The sequence below is a fragment of the Rana temporaria genome, chromosome 5 (assembly GCF_905171775.1).
Source record: "Rana temporaria chromosome 5, aRanTem1.1, whole genome shotgun sequence".
NCBI classification, from domain to species: Eukaryota; Metazoa; Chordata; class Amphibia; order Anura; family Ranidae; genus Rana; species Rana temporaria.
The window spans coordinates 205,782,630-205,803,982 of record NC_053493.1 but is presented as its reverse complement, the minus strand read 5'-3'; the positions used below and the strand labels follow the sequence as shown (position 1 = coordinate 205,803,982).

General features: G+C 39.8%; 1 protein-coding gene across 1 annotated transcript in view; it reads left to right on the top strand.

The window, feature by feature from the left end:
* Window positions 1-20,526, top strand: part of CAVIN4 (caveolae associated protein 4) — a 31,623-nt gene extending 11,097 nt beyond the window's left edge. The window contains exon 2 of the mRNA XM_040353508.1: window positions 19,220-20,526. Coding sequence (XP_040209442.1) covers window positions 19,220-19,879 — 660 coding nt within the window. The 3' untranslated portion in view covers window positions 19,880-20,526. The remainder of the gene's footprint in view (window positions 1-19,219) is intronic.
* The last annotated feature ends 827 nt before the right edge of the window (window positions 20,527-21,353 follow it).

Below are 21,353 nucleotides of genomic sequence, written 5' to 3'. Positions count from 1 at the left end.
TAATTGGATTTATGTATTTATCCTTTTGGCTTTTTCACTGTAGTCTTTCCTCTTAAGTTTTTATATTTTAATAGGCAGGTTATTATATCAGTAATTATACTCCTGTGACTTTTACGAACATGCATTTAAGACATATCAATTCTGTAATGCGTCTATTACAAATGCTAACTATACATCAATGCCGTGCCATAACATTTACATTCTGCTACCAACACTGTGAAGCAATGCAACCTGTCCTACTTTTTTCAGTGCACACCAATGTAGGATGTTGGAGTCAACTGAAACAAGACGTACCTTGTCTACTTTATTCATTGGGACTGCATTGGGCAACATTGCCTAATATTGTTGGTGTGAACAAGCCCTTAAATTAATTTAAATATTGTTAAAAACGCGTTGCTGTACTTATTGCCCAACCTTGACTGCCAAGATCAATCGTGTTCAGAATTACTCTCAGAGAGTCTTTATTAACTCTATTGGCTTTTGCATTAGGCGGAGGTGCGGTGACGGTATAGCCGCGCTATTTTTAGCGCCGCTATTTTGTCGTATTTACCGCGATATTCGGGCGCTAGCGGTGAGGTTTTAACCCCCGCTAGCGGCCGAATAAGGGTTAATACCGCCCGCATTGCGGGCGGTATTACCACGGTTTCCCATTCATTTCAATGGGAAGGCGCGGTATAGGAGCGGTAAACACCCCACTCCTATACCGCTCCAAAAATGCGGCTAGCAGGACTTTTGGAGCGGTCCTGCTACCGCAACGCTTCAGTGTGAAAGCCTTCAGGCTTTCACATTGAAGCCTGCAGGGCATGATTTTTTCATGCGGTATAGCAGCGCTATTTTTAGTGTTGTACCGCATGAAAAACGCCTCAATGTGAAAGGGGCCTTAGATTGAAAGTAAAAGATCATACTTTGCCTGTCAAACTAAAGGACCATGATCTAATGGGTATGGGTTTATTTTGCCACTCATGTCATGCAAATTATTTGTAGATGAAAAATAAAAATGTTCCCAGTTATCTAACAACCAGAGTTGAAGGTGTAACCATACTGTACAAGGCCCACTGAGGCAAATACAGTATATGCACAATTGGCAAAATATTATTTCTTGTTATTCTCTGCCTTGTGTCAGTAATTCATGAAATTCCTTTTTTTAAAGTGCACTTTTATTCAATTTTTAATTTCACTTCAATGCCCGGCACTTTTACCCCCTCCCTGCCCAAGGCAATTTTCAGGTTTCAGCGCTGTCACACTTTGCATGACAATTGCGCAGGCATGCAACACTGTATCCAAATACATTTTTTATAAAAAAAAAAAATCATAAAACTGCAGATTTCTTTAAGTGGTATTTAACCACCACTTTCTTTTTATTTATTTTTTGCTAAACAGTCCAAACATTCTTTGTTTTTCTGTTAAATGATTTTGCAAATAATATTTTTTTCTCATAAGTTTAGGCCAACATTTTTTCTGCTACATTTCTTTGGTGAAAATAACCTAAATAAGTGTATATTATTTAGTCTGTGTAAAATTATACAGTGCAAAACTATGGTATCTGAAAATTGATTAATCCTGATGTACTGATGGCCTATATCATTTATTTTTAAATTGTATTATAATATTTTTTATTAAGAAGAATAAGAAAGAATACATAAAGCAAGGTAATACAGATATGTTGTATAAAATAACATAAATTAATATACAATATAAATAACCAAATCTCACAAAAACATAAATAAAATAAAGAAAGAAAGGGAGGAAAAAGAGAAGAAATAAAAAAGAGTAGAAGAAAAGGTGGATTTAGATATGCTGTGTTTCATATGAACGGTGGCTGTAACCATATAATTTTAGAGTGAATTTAAAGAATTATCAATATTGAGTGTGTTGGTAAAAAGTTAGAATGGTTTTCAAGTACGATAGATGTTAATTTTTCATTAACCATGGTGCACCTATCTCGTTTCTTGAGGGCCAAAAATGTCAGAACAGTACAGATATCCCCCGAATTACCCCTTTTTGAAATGTATAAAATCCAAGGTATTTAGTAAGAGACATTGTGAGTTTTTTGAAGTTGTAATATTTTGTCATTTTTTTGTAAAATTTAGAAATAATTATGTCACGAGTGCAATACAGTATCATCATATAACTGGTGTAACAGTGATCAGGAACACTGACTGGTGACAGTATGAAAAAATAAATTGTAATAATAATAATAATACACATTTTGTTCACTTTTTTTATTTTATATACTGTATATATACATATATATATATATATATATATATATATATATATATATATATATATATATATATATGTGTATTACTATTATTTTCAAACACATTTTGACCAGAGCAATATAATGTTACCATAGTAACATTGTACTTCTCCGGGGAAGAGATCAGTTTTTTGTTTGCAATGAATTTCATTGATATATGCAAGCATTGTACTGAATGAAATCGATTCATTCAGTTTGATTTGTTGTGATTAGCTGTGATTGGCAAGCCATCCATTGTTGTGATTAGCTGTGATTGGCAAGCCATCCATTGTTTGTCATGTGACCTGCTGGTTACAGCGGTCACATGATACCATCATTATTTGCAACATAGTAAATACATTTAGCAAGTCATATGCTAGGGCAACATAATGACTAAGGCCCAAAAATGAAGATGACAGAATAGTCAAAAACAGCACAAGACCAACCACTTGTGTCATACTGTAAATAAACAAGTGTGAGAGCATGAACGACACCCTAGAAAAAATAAGGACACAAGCATTGACGGTGCACAAACTAAAGAATACACACAAGTTCACATAACAAGAATCGCTACTCCAAAGCCAGATGGTTTACAATTTCAGATGAGTAATAGAGATGAGAACTTTGAGACTAACAATAATAAAGAAACAGCACAAGATCACAAACAAATAGGAGTGGGTGCGGAAACCAAATGAAAGCAACCAATGATAAAATGAGCTGGACACTGATATGGCTGCCCAGTGTACAAGTATATGGCTATATCAGTGTAGAGAAAAGTAGTTCTGGGATAGGTTTGGCCTTTGCACCATTTGCCGTGATAAAATCTGTGAAAGAGATGTGCAAGCACCCAGACATGAGAGTGCTAACAAAAGGGTACATACATTAAAGTACTGTACATACAGAGATACATATAAAGAATGTACGGTAACTCAATCGAAACTTGCATATAAGTTGCAAAACATAGCCATGTGCACATGTATCTCAGGGAAATTCCTGTAGAGATCGGGATCAGAATGTACCAGTGTAAAGAGGCTATTAAGTGGATTACAACTCAGTCAAGGAGGACAGGAGTGCCAAGGAGTATCCATATACTGTACCAGGAATTGCACTGCTATTTTTCAGGAGAAATTCAAGACAGAGAGTAAATATATCAGACTACTGTTCAGACACAATTACTATCTAGATATTTCTAATAACATAACAGATTTCTACTCTAATGTTGCTACGCGTTGGGTTGTTGCTGTGGATTATCCCACAGTCCTTTAGATTAAAGTTACAGATTAGAAAATAAGAATAAGTGCAGGGGGTGGAGAGATCAAGAGTAGGCTTTTAAGTACTGCTAATTAATGCTCTGCATCCCATAGAAGATGCCTATCCTGAATACAGCGCTTATGGACCTTCAAATACTTAATCTATATGAGTCATTTAGTGGAGGACTCATAAAGTAAAATGTTCTGGATGTTATTTGAATGATGCAGCAGAAGAAAACTGTATCCTGAGAACAACTTCTGAACTAACCTTTGGAGTGAATAGCATTTAGTGCACTGTTTACCCAGAGGCAGAGTAATCCTACTGTTCATGTGGTCCACTTCACTCCCACAAGTCAACAATAATACCACTGACATTACCATCTCAGAATCAACTTGCTAAGTTTCGCTGTTCGTCAAAATCAAATGATTTGCTTTAAAGCTGCACTAATTTCAAAAGCAAAAAAATCCAATCCTTAGGTGTACAGTAGTCTCTGCATTCATTTTCTTTGTTTAGTATTTTTTATTTTTTTTTACCTGGTGATCCATCAAGTAAGTCTGCTACTTTTCAACTTACTTTAAGACCAAGCTATTCAGCAAAAGTAGTTAAGAAAACTATTTAATACGGGCATAGGGGTTTCCAATAGCCAGGGGTCAGGGTAGGGTAGGAGACCAGTAGTTATAGCAGTAGAGATATTCCCACCAACCAGCATGATAAGTACACAAGCAGGTCACCCTGGTGTATGACGTGGGCTCACATGGAGTCTAAGCAGTAACTGCTCTTCACCAGAGCTTCTGATAGTGGAAATAGGTTTTGCTATGTACTAATGCCAGGTCGCGGCCCTTAGGATTACCCCACCACAAGGTGAGAAAGCAGATTCCGGTGGCAGATTTAGCAGGTAGGGATCAAGCAGAAGCATGGTCAGTAAACAAGCCAAATAATGATAACAAATGGTTGCAGGTTGGGATCAAGCAGAAGCATAGTTGAGGAATGAGCCAAAAATTGGTAGCGAGTGGTAGGGAAGATGCAGGAGTAAAGGGAGCAAGATATTGACTGGAGAAAAGCACAATAATCTGGTGAACAGGAAGTACAAAGTCACGGCTTAAATAGGAAATTCATGGTAGGAGCAAGGAGTTCAAGGTTCACAAGAAACAAGGTAGAAGAAGAAATTGTCCAAGGTATCAGAGAGTGTGCAGTCCAGCATTTTAGGTGGTATAATTATAAGAGGTACAGAGACCACAGAGGTTGCAAGTCCATCTAAATCTGCTAGTGCATCTAACACTACCCTTTCTGCACATTGACAATGCTGCTGTCCAAAAGGTGTCTTCATTACTCCTCCACTGGAGAAGAGCCACTCTAAGAAAGGAAGTTACTGGCCTGATCACAAGGTGAAAATTAATGAGAAAAAGCTTTAACTGCTTGCCGACCAGCGGCCGCAGTTATACGGCGGCAGGTCGGCTCTGCTGGGCGAGATCACGTAGCTATACATCGTCTCACCGAGCAGCTGGGCGAGATCATGTAGCTATACATCATCTCACCGCACGCACGCCCCCCGCTCGCCCCTGACGCCCATGCGCGATAACCGCCGGGCACCCGCGATCGCTCATTACAGAGTGAGAACCGGGGAGCTGTGTGTGTAAACACACAGTTACCGGTCCTGTCAGGGGGAAAAATGCCTGAATGTATGAACAGCGATCAGTCATTTCCCCTAGTCAGTCCACCCCCCTTCAGTTAGAACACACCCAGGGAACATACTTAACCCCTTCCTCGCCCCCTAGTGTTAACCCCTTCCCTGCCAGTGGCATTTTTATAGTAATCAATGCATTTTTTTATAGCACTGATCGCTATAAAAATGCCAATGGTCCCAAAAATGTGTCAAAAGTGTCCGCCATAATGTCGCAGTATCGATAAAAATGCCATATCCCTGGGGCATATTTTAAAACTTTGAGATCGGTAATACAGAAATTTGTATGGAACAATAGAAGTAATCGTATTGCCTTCCGGATATTAACTAGATCCAAAGAGAAGGGGGGGGGGGGTACTCCTCCCGGATCTTGAAAAATATCATGAAGCAGCAATTCTGCGAAGAGTTATTGATTGGGCCCAGGCATCTCGGCAAAAAAAAAATGGGTAGAATTGGAAGAAAAAATCTGTAAATCTGCCCTAGGACAGATTATTTGGATCCCAAGGAAGTTTAGAGGTCTACTGGAGGAAGCGGCACCGATTACTCTAGAAGCTCTGAGAACTTGGGATGAATTAAATAAAAATATACAGGGACAGTATAACAGCCCTCAACAGGAAATGATTATTTCCCACCAGGGAAAGACAATAAATTATACTTAAAATGTCCTATTTAAGACTGAGGGATCTTATGAGGGGGAACGACCTATTTTCATTACCTGAACTACGTGAAAGATATGGGCCCACTCCATGGGAAGTGTGGAGATACAAACAACTTCAGCACTTTGTAGGTTCCTCCCAAAAGGTTGAACCCATGGGAAAAATTAGTTGACCAAATGGGCATAGATAGGCATGGTATTTCTATCATTATAAGTTGCTGATGGCACACTTAGAGGGAGGAGTCGTGTGTCCAACGGAGAGTTGGGAATCAGAACTGAACCAACCATTGCCAGAAATAATGAGAAGTAAAGTTCTAGATTATGTTCACTCTACCTCTGTCGACACACGAATAAAAGAAATGAACTTTAAATTATTAACTAAGTGGTATTATGTCCCAGCAAAATGACATAAGATAACCCCCCAGGTGTCTCCTCTATGTTGGAGGAAGTGCAGGGAGGTGGGAACCCACGCCCATATTTGGTGGCAGTGCCCCAAGATCCAGCTATACTGGAGGGAAATATTAGAGTTAATCAAGAAGATCAGTGGCACTGAGATCAGTCTGGACCCCTGGCAATGTTTGTTCCATGCAACAACTATCTCCAGGAAGAAATATAAAGCAACAATTATCCCAATCCTACTAAACTCAGCGAAGGTATTGATCCCGAAACAGTGGCGGGTAAAGCAAGCCCCATCAATTCAGGAATGGTTGAGGGAGGTAGAAAGAATAAGAATTATGGAGGAGGTAGCGTACCAACATGAGGAATCTAAGAGCAGAGACACTAGAACTTGGAGCATTTGGGTAGAGTTTAGACAATCCCTGACATATGCAGGATATATGAGTGGGGAAGGCGGTACTTAAGGAACCCTGGTTGGCCTTGCCTTCTCCAACCATTCTCCAGTTTTTTTTTCCTTTCCCCCCTTTTTATATATATATATATATATATATATATATATATATATATATATATATATATATATATATTTATGTATAGATCTCACAGTAGTAAATTAAAAGATAAGTTAGGGGAAAATGTGCATGATGCACTCTAAATAACACAATATAGGTGGGGGGAACTTTTTTTTTTTTACACAAGGAACCTACTAGGTGACGAGGAAAAAAAAAAGGATATTTTGGTCCCCTTAAAAAAATATTTTATATAGAGGTCACAATAATGAGTTATAAGATAGGGGAAAATGAGCACAATGCACTTTTAATAACACAATATAGGTGGGGAGGTGGGGGGTGTCCCCCCCTCCCCCTCTCTCTTTTTTTTTCTCTTGCCCACGGGAGATGAGAGGGAGAAGAGAGGGCCCAGGTAGAGGAGAGATGAAATCTAGGAGGATGCAGGATAGAACCATATTGTTGTCATTGTTGTTATTTGTTGTCTTTCTTTTATGTTAATGTAATTTGTATGTATTTTTGAATGTGATTCTTTTTGTAAGCTATATTTGGGTATGAAAAATATAAATAAATTAAAATATAAAAATAAAAATTCCATAAAACTATCCCCTATTTTGTAAACGCTATAACTTTTGCGCAAACCAATCAATAAACGCTTATTGCGATTTTTTTTACGAAAAATATGTAGACGAATACGTATCGGCCTAAACTGAGGAAATTTTTTTTTTTTATATATATATTTTTGGGGAATATTTATTTTAGCAAAAAGTAAAAAATATTAATTCTTTTCAAAATTGTCACTTTATTTTTATACACACCTCATTACCGCTCCTATTCTGGCACTTCTCTCCTACATGTAAAAATCATTATTCTTTTGCTAGAAAATTACGCAGAACCCCCAAATATTATATAAGTTTTTTTAGCAGACACCCTAGGGAATAAAACGACGGTCATTGCAACATTTTATCTTGCACGGTATTCGCGCAATAATTTTTCAAACGCCCTTTTTTTGGAAAAAAATTGTTTCATGAATTAAAAAAATAACAAAACAGTAAAGTTAGCCCAATTTTTTGGTATAATGTGAACGATTATGTTACACCAAGTAAATAGATACCTAACATGTCACGCTTTAAAATTGCGCATACTTATGGAATGGCGCCAAACTTCGGTACTTAAAAATCTCCATAGGCAACGCTTTAATTTTTTTTTACAGGTTACCAGTTTAGATTTACAGAGGATTTCTAGATTTGTTGCCGGCACTCTAACGCACGCGGCGATACCTCACATATGTGGTTTAAACGGCGTTCACATATGTCGGCGGGACTTACGTGTGCGTTCGCTACTGCGCGCGAGCTACCGGTGACAGGGGCGTTTTAATTTTTTTTTTTATTCTTTTATTTATTTTTTTTACTTATTGTTTTCTTTTTTACACTTCTTTTCTAATTTTTTTTTTTTTTTTTTTACTTTTATTCCTATTACAAGGAATGTAAACATCCCTTGTAATAGGAATGTGTGTGACAGGTCCTCTTTATGGAGAGATGCGGGGTCAATAAGACCCTGCATCTCTCCCCCAGGCTGGAAACCATGAGATCGGTGAAAAAAAATTCACCGATCTCATGAATACTGTTGCTTACTAGCCGCAATCGCGGCTTTGTTTACTTACGGGGACCCGGACGTGACGTCATCACATCGCGCCCGGGTCCTCCGACGGTCATAGAGATGACTGGTGACCATCTGGTCACCAGTCATCTCTATGCTTCCTGCGAGCGCCGGACGATTCTTTCTCCGGGCCCCCGAAGGCACGGGAGAGCCCGGAGAAGCACCGGATGGCGGCGGGAGGGGGGGGATGTCCCCTCCCGCCGCCTGTAAGAACGATCAAGTGGCGGAACCGCCGCTATGATCGTTCTTATGCTGCGCAGAATAGCCGGCAGAACAAAAGAATATCTGGATGATGCCTCTGGCTGCAGGCATCATTCAGATATTCACCCGCAAAGCCCAGGACGTCATTTGACGTCCACCCAGGATGGGAGATCCCATCTGTGGACGTCAAATGACAATGGGCGGGTATTGAAGTGGTTAAAGCGACGCAGTGCCGAATTGCAAAAAGTGGCCTGGTTTGTGGGTTTCATACCGCTTTATGCACACAAGACTTTTTCAGTAAAATATGTTGTAGGACAAGGAGGAAAACTCTAAAGCCTCGTACACACGACCGAGAATTTCCTCAGGAAAAACACCTCGTTTTCCCTGACGAGATTCTTGGCAAGAAACTCTTGCCGCCCGAGTGTACAGACTTTTGTTTCAAAAGAACCGCGGTTCTCTTGAAAGGAAAGAACGCAGTGACGTCATCGTGTATGACGATCAAATAATGTTTTCTAAAGGAGCTAAGAATCTTCATTTAACAAAATGTGTGAATATCCATTACAGTCATCCAGACATGTAGAAAAGGAAATTCCTGTTCATTTTGAATACCCAATAATGTGCAGATGCTTTTCACATGGTTATTTTATTAAAGTCAAAATTCACAAATTTTTTGAGTGAAGATTCACATCTTCTTTCGTAAGCTACTTACCTGCCTGTCCACTCCTATACAATAAGCTCTGCAAGCGCAGCTCACTGCGCAAACTCGGCAATGCCAAATCTGATGGAACTCCAGCTCTTGTGCGCAAATGACATAATCTCAGCCCAGCCAATGACAGAGACCGCTGATCGAGACCTGGAAGCTGGCTGCTTGAGTATGTCAGAGGCTGGTGTATTGCTGGATTCTAGGTTATTATAGTTCCGCTTTAATTAAAACATATTTTATCATTGGTGTAAATATGTCACCCAGAGGGAGAAATTTATAGGTATGGTGGTCTTCCTGTTTTTCTCATGAATTTTGAGAATTTTGTGTGTGAGATTTCTAAGAAAGTGTATGTTTCAAATTATTTCTAAATATTTAGCAGAATAATGACATGCACTGTACCGGTATCTTGGTGGATAATGCCACTGTATGTACATGTAATCATGTTACATATGTATGTATAATTATTTTCCTTATACTGGTTTATCACGGTTACGTGATCGTTTATGTTTTGGGTTTTAGTTATTTTTAAATTAGCAAAGAGAGATCATACAGATGTAGAACATTGTAATGACAGATATAGTGATAAATAATTGTTCATAAAAGTGATATCACTTTTATATTTTGATTTCCACAGTTTATTACTATTAGCACTTTTATGAACAATCATTTACAAATATTGGGTTTACTTGAAGCTTATCAAGTAGATTTGAACATTTTACATAGTTACATAGTTATTCAGGTTGAAAAACCACACAAGTCCATCTAGTTCAACCAATTAAAAAACAAAAAAATCATACAATCCCATATACACAATTCTATACCCACAGTTGATTCAGAGAATGGCGAAAAACACCAGCAAAGCATGATCCAATTTGCTACATTGGGGGGGAAAAATCCTTCCTGATCCCTCCCAGAGGCAATCGGATATTCATGGCAACGTTATTTGCAAATGGAAAAAGGCATTTTTTTTAAATGTTGCCTGTTTTCTTTTATGCAACACTGAAAATGTAACAAACAGACTGAATAAACATGAAAAAATAAATAATACTGTCCAAATGAACTGAAATAAAATATAAATCAGCAGAAAAATAGTAAAGAGATGGAAGGAGTTAATATGAACTGATTAGGGATAACCAACAGATAATAAGGGAACAGATAATATAGGAATACATTTTGAAAAAATTACTTGAAAGTTTATTTTACTGATGTCATATATGGATCAAAGGTCACACCTATCTACATATAAATAAAATCATAAATGCAATAAAACAATACTTTGATTCGTTGTATTTACTCAATGACACTTGCAGACTATCCACAAGTATGATTTTATGGCTTTGTGCATTTTGACAGCTGCCCTTGCTGAGTAGTATAAAGCAATCAACAGCTTTCATTTTTGCAGCCGGTAATTGCTGGTAATAGTGACAGGGGGAGAACAGCTGTTGTTGAAGTTTTGGGACTACAAGTTATATAACCTGACGCATTGGTGGGCACTACTGCCCTCCGACCACAAGCCATTCAAGTGAATGGGGATGGTCTGCAAAGCGCTACTTTTTCAAATCATGCCAAACCAACCACATAGTACTGAGTACCATGTGGTTTAGTGGCTGCAAACACGCTGCCATTAACAATTAATGGCACCCACATGTGTCACACAAGGGCAGCATGTAGTGTGGGAAATGCACTAAGAACATGCCTTTCCTACACCGTGTTCCAGTGTGAACCAACCCTTAGGAAGAGAGATTTGAGAGAGAGGGAAGGAAGGAAGAAGAAAAGATCACTGTTACGTGGAGGAAAAGGAGAAGGGATTATTTTGGTACTTGGAAAGTAGAAAAGAAGGATCACTATGGTACACAATAGACAGGAAGGTTCACTATGGTACATGGAAGGCAGCAAGGATCACTATGGTACATGGAAGGCAGCAAGGATCACTATGGTACATGAAAGGCAGCAAGGATCACTATGGTACATGGAAGGCAGCAAGGATCACTATGGTACATGGAAGGCAGCAAGGATCATTATGATACATGGAAGGCAGCAGGGATCACTATGGTACATGAAAGGCAGCAAGATTGTGCGTTTATTTCTATTTTATATTTTTCTTTACTAGTACATGACTGTGTACGGATCAACTTATTCTGCCCTACTCCAATGTACTGTGAAAATTCCAATAAAAATGTATTTAAAAAAAAAAAAGGCAGCAAGGATCACTATGGTACATGGAAGGCAGCAATGATCACTATGGTACATGAAAGGCAGCAAGGATCACTATGGTACATGAAAGGCAGCAAGGATCACTATGGTACATATGATAAGGAAGTATTCAGCACTGCAAAAGTAAAAATAAAATTAAACAAAAAAGAATTGCTAGCCAGCACTCAGGAAAAATTTAGATAAACTTCCCAGTAGCAAAATATACAGTGAAACAGTGCAGCGCAAAAATTAAATTAAATAAGAAATACAAAAAAGAAGTCCATAAGTGAAGGTGTAAAAGAGAAATCCATGTAGATTTTCAATTAAGTGGTGCAGATTCAGACCAGGTGACCAGATAGAAGTCCTCCACCATAAAGTAAAGATGGCCTCTCACCTCATAGATTCGATCTTAAAAAGGTCACTTAGCATAATAATAAATTACAGGTCCCAATGATATCGATCAGACGGTCACTTGGTAACTCCGGATGACAATAAAAGGCCCATAGATCACAGCCAAATTTGGACATATGGAATAAAAGGGAAGAGAGATGTAATGCTCTCAGTAGCAAACAGGCATTTATTAAAAGACAAACAGTTGGTACACTCACATGCTTCAGCACTCTCAGCCGAGTGCTAGGCTCACAGTCAGAAGACACTATCGAGTGTGTACAGCGGCGATCGCGGGTGATGTCACACTCAGCTACTCCCCTATGGTACATGGAAGGCAGCAAGGATCACTATGGTACATGGAAGGCAGCAAGGATCACTATGGTACATGAAAGGCAGGAAGGATCACTATGATACATGGAAGGCAGGAAGGATCACTCTGGTACATGCATAGTATAAAGTAATCAACAGCATTCATTTTGACAGCTGGCAATTGCTGGTAATAGTGACAGGGTAGAACAGACCAGCAATAAGCCTCATTGTGCCCATTAAGCAGCCTCATTGCCCATCAATGCAGCCGACCTGACTTGCCTGTCCATGCAGCCTCACTGTGCCCATAAATAAGCCTCACTGTGCCCATCAATAAGCCTCACTGTGCCCATCAATGCAGCATCACTGTGCCCATCAATGCAGCATCACTGTGCCCATCAATAAGCCTCACTGTGCAGATTAATGCACCTCACTGTGCAGAATAATAAACCTCACTGTGCCTGTCAATAAGCCTCACCAGTCAGTACCTGGATTACACACAGCGGTCTCACCGCTGTGTTACGGAGCTGAGTCTGACATGTACTTTGGCCGCACTGTGAAGTCCCGCCCTCCTCCTAGACCAGCTTGTGTTATAAGCAGAACACTGATCTAATGGCAGGAAATAGACGCAGTGTTCTGCCTATCACATGCGCTGGTCTAGGAGGAGGGCGGGACTTTTCTCACAGCGCGGCCAAAGTACATTTCAGACTCAACTCCATGACACAGCAGGAAGAACGATGTGCGTGACATGTAAACAAGAGGGGGAGGTGAGCTCTGTAACCACAGCCACAGCTCAAAGCGGCCCCAGGGCAGGCTGCCTACCAGGAAATGTCCAGCGATGGACTTGGGCGGTATATCAAGATAAGGTTGGTGATGTAGCTGGGGGCAGTTTTGTGTATGACTTTTGTATGTTATAGTTAGTATCTTTAAACTTTATACATTGGGCTAGTGGAAGCCAGTGGATAGATTGGCAGAGAGGGGCAGCAGTCACAGATCAAGTAGTAAGGTGGATTAATTTAGCAGCAGCATTCATGATGGACTAGAGGTAGACCAGTGTTTACTGTCTGTGTTGTACTGATAAGATTACCCCCACTTCCTGTCCGAAAATGTCCCCAAAGTTAGGGGATTTCTCATCCTAGACAATTATCATTAGAACAGGTGCCCCCATCAAATTATTTACCACCACCACCTGCTTGAGTGAAAATTGAAAACATTTTAATTTCCTCTTAATATGTTTTAGGACAACTAGGGAGGGTAAAATCTCCTCAGGGAGAACACCTCAATAGCAGCTTTGCAGACAAATTAACCCTTGTGCACTCTATGCAAAAGAAGCCATTACTGAGGCCCCGTACACACGGTCGGACAAAACCGATGAGAATAGACCGAGGTTCAGTTTCATCGGACCAAACTGACCGTGTGTATAGCCCATCGGTCTGTTGTCCTTCGGTCCAAAATTTTAAAACATGCTTTAAAATCGAACCGATGGACCGCTGCCCGATCGGTCCAAACCGATGGTTAGTACAGAAAGCATCGGTTCAAAACCTGCGCATGCTCAGAATCAAGTCGACGCATGCTTGGAAGCCTTGAATCTAGTTTTATTCAGCACGTCGTGTGTTTGACGTCACCGCGTTCTGACCCGATCGGTTTTTGGAACGATGGTGTGTACATCAGACCATCAGGCCACTTCAGCGGTGAACCAATGGAAATGGCCCGTCGGACCATTCTCATCGGTTTGGAACGACCGTGTGTACGCGGCCTTACACTTCACAAGTTTGTAAAAATAGGGCTAGCTCAGGCACTTTACCTTTCTGAATTCATTCATATTCACCACTTTGTCAGCAGCCTTAATTGCTATTTATTAGGCTGGTCAGCAACTGTTCCAGAGAGTAAATACTGTACTGCATATTTAAAAATATCTTTAACACATTTTTGGTGAATGTGGTCTGAGCCAGATTAAGGTGGTGAATGATGAGAAGTGCAGTGCCTTGAAAAATTATTTATACCCCTTGAAATTTTCCACATTTTGTCACGTTACAACCAAAAACTTAAATGTACTATATTGGGAGTTTATGTGATAGGCAAACACAAAGTGGCACATAATTGTGAAGTGGAAGGAAAATGATTAATGGTTTTCATTTTTTTGACACATAGATATCTGAAAAGTATGACGTGCATTTGTATTCAGCCCCCTTTACTCTGATACCCCTAACCAAAACAAAGTGGGGCCAACTGCCTTCAGAAGTCACCTAATTAGTAAATATAGTCCACCTGTGTGTAATCGAACAGCTGTTCTGTGAAGCCCTTGGAGGTTTGTTAGAGAACCTTAGTGAACAAACAGTATCATAAAGGCCAAGAAACACACCAGACAGGTCAGGGATAATGTTGTGGAGAAGTTTAAAGGTTATTAAAAAATATCCCAAGCTTTGAACATCTCATGGAGCACTTTTAAATCCATCATCTGAAAATGGAAAGAGTATGACACAACTGCAAACCTACCAAGACATGGCCGTCCACCTAAACTGACAGGCCAGGCAGGGAGAACTAATATGAGACACGCAGCCTATTGACCAATGGTAACACTGGAAGAGCTGAAGAGAACCACCGCTCAGGTGGGAGAATATGTCCACAGGGCAACTATTAGTTGTGCACTCCACAAATCTGGCCTTTATGGAAGGGTGTTAAGAAGAAAGCCATTATTGAAAGAAAGCCATAAGTCCTGTTTGCGGTTTGCGAGAAGCCATGCAGGGAACACAGTTAACATGTGCAAGATGGTGCTCTGGTCAGATGAGACCAAAATTGAACTTTGTGGCCTAAAAGCAAAACGCTATGTGTGGCAGAAAACTAACACTGTACATTACCGTGAACACATAACCCCCACCATGAAACATGGTGGTGGCATCATCATGTTGTGGGGATGCTTTTCTTCAGCAGGAACAGGGAAGCTTATTAGAGTAGATGGGAAGATGGATAAAGCCAAATACAGGGCAATCTGAAAACAAAACCTGTTAGAGCCTACAAAAGACTTGAGACTGGGGCGGAGGTTTCCAGCAGAACAACAACCCTAACCATAAAGCCAGAGCTACAATGGAATGGTTTAGATCAAAGCATATTCATGTGGTAGAATGGTTCAAAGTCAAGACCCAAATTCAATTGAGAATCTGTAGCAAGACTTAAAAATTGCTGTTTCACGAATGCTTTCCATCCATTCTGACAGAGTTTTAGCTATTTTGAAAAGAAGAATGGCCAAAAATATCACATAAAATCCCAATAAAATACATTTATGTTTTTTGTTGTTACATGACAAAATTAGGAAAATTTCAAGGGGTATGAATACTTTTTCAAGGCACTGTAAATCTTTGAGCCAAATGCTGCATATGTAGTTTATAAAAATGGTGCATGGAAACCTACATAAAAAAATAAGAGGAGACCCTGATGTTTGGCAAAGCTTTTTTGAACATTTTGATAATTATTGATGGGAATGAGCTTTTTATGTGAATGAATATTTGGTGACTATATGGAATCTTGGGTAAATCTGACATTAATCCTATTATAAACAGACCCTTGATTTTTCAAACTTTGGAAACCTGATAGGTTTGCTTTAAATACAACATGTTCAGTCGTAGTAAAGCTCTCAAAACTATGATCACACAATTATAGTGTGCGAAATTCACATCAATAGGGAGCACCTAGATATTAATTGCCTGTCCTACAATGTGAAAAGGTGCAACTATTGGACAATCAAAGGTGACAAATGTCTGCAACAATTATCCTCTCGAAAATTACTGCTGTGCAATAGTCTAATGGGTCAGAAATATAACAGATACAGTTCTAAAATCAGCAACTGAGCTCATATCTTGCAGCACAATGCAGGCTCTATGGTTTTCTGGGAGATCTGTGGAAACAGATAAACAGCGTTGGTGTATAATTGAGAAGGGCTTTTAAAGGCGCAGAAGAGTCCTAGAAGGAACATACCTCCCACTGTCCAGCCACCTTCTCACATTTTTTATATCAGTCTTTTTATATCGGTCCATCAGACCGTTCTCATCGGTTTGACCGATCGTGTGTATGCGGCATTACAGGAGTGAATTTCCCTTCCTACGGGTAGATTTCCTCTCACTTCCTGTTGTCTTCTTCTGTTTTTTTGTATGTAGGCGTTGTTTGTAAGTCGGATGTTTGTAACTAGGGGACCGCCTGTATTCATCCTATGGTGATGTTCATTATCCTAACTATATTGTGTAAGAAATTGACGGATGGATTGTTCCCAAGTGCTTTAATCATTTGAGTCTTTAATATGTAGTGGTTTTATTTTTCCTCACAGATTGTGATATTTTTCCTTTGTGTTTTCTGAACTTTATAAAATATTAATAAAATAAGATTGAACTAAACAATCTTAAACTGGCATCTTATCACTGCATATGTACAGTACAATTCAGATTAGAGACTCTCACCATCTCCATGATGCAGCTGTGCAGTAGCCCTACTGTAAGACCCCTTTCACACTGAGGAGTTTTTCAGGCGGTACAGCGCTAAAAATAGAAAAAAATCTCCTGTCAGCAGCATCTTTGGAGCGGTGAGAGGAGCGGTATGTATACCGCTCCTTCACCGCTCCTTCCCATTTAAAACAATGGGAAACCGCGGCAATACCGCCCGCTATGTGCCTCTGCAGAGGCGCATTGCGGGCGGTATTAATCCTTTATCGGCCGCTAGCGGGGTTTACTATCGCCCCGCTAGCGGCCGAATCCTGCGGCCAATCCGACGGTATAGGGTTGCTATTTTTAGCGGCGCTATACCGCCAGCGCGGCTCCTGCCCCAGTGTGAAAGGGGCCTTAGGGTGCCTATCTTTAAAATTGCAATTCCCTCCTCTGGTTAGTCATTGGAGCACAGTTAAATATTATTTGCCTTCCTTTGAGCAATGAGAAATAATGAATCCTGTAGGTGTTATTTTTTTAGCTTAGTACCATTAATCACCGCCTACCTCTTAGTCTGCAACTTTTCCCTTACTTGGCAAATTCTGCACTACTCTATTACTCTAATCTCCATAAATTTTATTCTGAACCCACTAGTATGTATGGTTTCCTACATTTATGTCTTGTCAGCACAATATTTACCTTTCTTTTTAACAGTTTGCATCCATTCACAATGATTCTTTATTACAAAGAATGTAACGCTTTATAGCACAGATGCCTTAAAGTATATAAACTTATACTACCAGCCTTTAGAGTTATAGCAGTAGGACCATTACTTATATCTGTAAAATAGAGATGCCACTTCTGTAAAAGGAAATGTATACTTGCATACTAGTGCTATGATCAGTTGCATCTGTAAATTTGCATGACATGAAAGAGTTCCATGAAACAACTCCTAAATGACAATGAACATTCAAACACCTGGACACAATGATCGCCCCTTAGTACTGTTGTTTAATCCCATACCATTAACTGGTTATGCATTGAGAACTCTGTTTTCCAGATTTGTTTATTAGTAACATTGCTGACTGGATTCAAATAATTTAATAGCCAAGTGCATCACAGTGCTTCAATTTAAATACACTACTGGAAATTGAATAATTAGTCCTGAGCAATAACATGATAGGGTCATGCCCTTACAAATATCAACCTAATATAGCAGTGTTTCTCAACCGTGCTAGTGCTGTGACCCCTTGATACATTTTCCAAAGTTGTGGGGACCCCTAACAGCAAAATTATTTTCGTATCGTGGGTTGTCACCACCCAAGGCAGGCCAAGTAATTTGCGCCCCTAACCCACGGACATTTAGCGCTCCCTGGGTCCCTTCCACTTGTACAGTATTAAAACCCCTTATGATACATTTTAGGCTGTACCACTCTCAGTCGCAAAAAGGCTAGGAGAGTGGTACAGGCTTCAGGAACAGCCCAGGATTCGGTGACCCCTGGAAAATCGCCATTCGACCCCCAAGGGGGTCCCGACCCCCAGGTTGAGAACCACTGTAATATAGATACCGCATATAATTATTAAATAATTTTGGTTTATATAAAACTAAAATAGAAAGCAGTGTAGTATTAAAAAATATTGTATCAATGATGTAAATAAAAATCAATATTGTAAATGCTAATTTGCTATTTATTTTATTTTATAAAAGATTGTACATGTTTTTGTTTACATCAATCTCTTGTGGCTTTTTCATTATCTGTAGCTTTTGATCACATGCCTCTACTTATGTGGCAGAAAATAAGTAGTTGTGACAATAAATAAACATTTTATTCTAGTAGGTCTAGCAAAATAATGGGTCTTTTTTGCTAGCTTGACATGTGTGTATTGCAGTAAAGCATCCAAAATGCATGTTTTGCACATTAACACATGGCACTGTTAGCATTGCAATATCATTTGTTTAGAATGGCAATGCAATGCACACATACAACTGCCAATGCATCAGCTTCACAAGATACCACATTGCTCATATCAAAAAAAGATGCTTTAATGCAGATGGTCTTAAAGGGGTTTTCAGGCTTCCCGTTTTTTCACCTTAATGCATCCTATGCTTCAGCAGCGCATTGCGGGCCGTTTTAACCCTTCCATGGCCGCTAGCGGGGGGTAATACCGCCCCGCTAGCGGTTGAAATGCGCAGCAAATCCGCCTATAGCGGCGGCGGTAAAAATAGCGGAGTTTTACCACCGACGCTATGGGCGGCTCAGTGTGAAAGGGGTCTTATGCTTACTTTATCAGCACCCCCACTCCTCGCTTCACTGCAGCCAGAAATATTTCCTATCATTTCTGAGTATGAAAGAGTATGAAACCTTCTCCCCTGTAAGGCAACCAGGACCTAGCAGCCAATTTCTAGGCTTAATAATGTTCACATGATTAGAAGAGTGACATCACTAATCCCCCCTCAGGATCTCAGCATTGGCTGTAGAAAAGGGAGGACCTGCAATGTAGTGTAGATAAGTGAATATGATGGGGTTGGGAGATGTTCTTCCTTAATACAATGTCAGTTTGCCCTGTATAAATTATGCCATTCATAATGTAGGTTTAATATATTTGACTTTTTTTTTTAATTGCAGGAGGATATTGAATGCCCAACTAAGTTGACTGTTACAAAGGAATCAGCATTAGATGGGTACTTAAAGGATAAATTATATGCACCAAATGACCTTTCTTCTGATGAGGAGTATGAAGTGCCAGAGACCAGAGGTTCCCGTCTAAAGAAATCTGGCATGCAACGCATTGACAACATCAAGAAAGCATTTTCCAAAGAAAGCATGCAGAAGACAAAGCAAAACTTTGGAACAAAAGTTAATAGGATTCGCACGAGGATAGTAACTCCAGAAAGAAGGGAGAGAATCAGGCAATCTGGAGAGAGACTGAAACAGTCTGGAGAGAGATTTAAACAATCCATGGCAAAAGCAGCACCCAAGAAAGAAACATTTAAACTCAATAAAAAGAAGAAGGAAAAAGTACGAGCAACAGCAGAAGGTCAAGAAGTTGGCGAAGATGATGAAGTGTCCATTTCTGAGCATGAAATTGTGCAACCCATCTCAGAGGAAACCTATACTGAAGTGGTCACCATAAAGAAGAAAAAGAAAAAGAATGGAGAAAAGGCTGAGCTTCTTCCAGCTCAGGATGAAGAAAAGGCAGGCTCAATCTCAGAAAAACCTTTACTGAAACTGGAAACAAAATTGGATACAGATGAAACACCACTTGTTGATATCAAACTGTCTTAACAGAGGATCTTACCTACAAGAAAATGCAGCACAGATCTATCAATAACTCCATCCGTCCTTTGCACACAAGGACCTCAAGGACAGCGAAACGCCAAAATGATAAGGCACAGTGTGCATATCTTCTATATACCAACAACTGCTTCTACTCAAAACAGAAATAAAACAGAAGAATGTAACCTGTCCGGTACATGACCAGGTTATGCCTGGCAAATCTGGTCATGTATACTTTCAAATAAATTTTTAAATAAATGCTGACTCAAAAACTCAAAACACAGTTACTATACTACAAATAAAAGGCTCACAAATATGTTGTGATCTACTAAGGTGCTCCATGCAGTGTGATAAGGTAAAATGCAGGGAACTTAAGTAACTCTAGGCCAGATTTTTTGATGTGTAGAGTGAGAAGAGGTGAACCCGTTATCACTTCAAACATTTAATGTGCGGGAGATGCTCTATTTTTTTTTATTCTTCTACACGTAATTGGATGTTTGAAGTGAACGCAAGATCACTTTAGTTTTCTGGTCCACAATCACTTTATTTGACCTCACTGCACTATAATAAAGTAGGCTCATTGCATCATAAAGAAAGACGTTAAACTGCCAATAAGCTACAGAAATAATAATCTTTACTACACCAGACAGACCAACCAACCACTATAGAATTAGATGTAGTGACTGAGACTGCGGTATGAATGATGATGTACTTCATAAAGGAACTAATCTATCTGTTCAGGACATGCTCATTTATGAGGACTGGAACGTTGCAATCATGTATTCTTATTTCCAAAATACAGTGAATGATATAGAGCAGTGATGGCGAACCTTGGCACTCCAGATGTTTTGGAACTACATTTCCCATGATGCTCAACTAGACTGCAGAGTGCAAGAGCATCATGGGAAATGTAGTTCCAAAACATCTGGAGTGCCAAGGTTCGCCATCACTGATATAGAGTATATAGGAAGCTGTGTGATTTTCTTATGATCAAATGCGGATATAATTCGGCACACTTTTGTTAGGGAAACTGTGATGAGATGTGAGATGGGCACATAGAAAAGCAATGGGGATATAGAGCATTTACTACTGTGTAAGCAGTAATCCTACAATGAACACTTCTATTGAATGATTATCGTGTAAAGGATTGAACGATTAGTAAGTTATTTTCAAATTGTCTATGTCTAAGGCCCCATACACACGAGAGGATTTATCCGCAGATACGGTCCAGCGGACCGTATCCGCGGATAAATCCTCTCGAGGATTTCAGAAGATTTCTATGCGATGGCGTGTACACACCATCGCATTGAAATCCGCGCTGAAATCCTCTGGCGATGACGTGTCGCGCCGTTGCCGCTATTATGACGCGGCGACGGGCGCGACGCTGTCATATAAGGAATTCCACGCATGCGTCAAATCATTACGACGCGTGCGGGGAATCCCTTTGGACGGATGGATCCGGTAAGTCTGTACAGACGAGCGG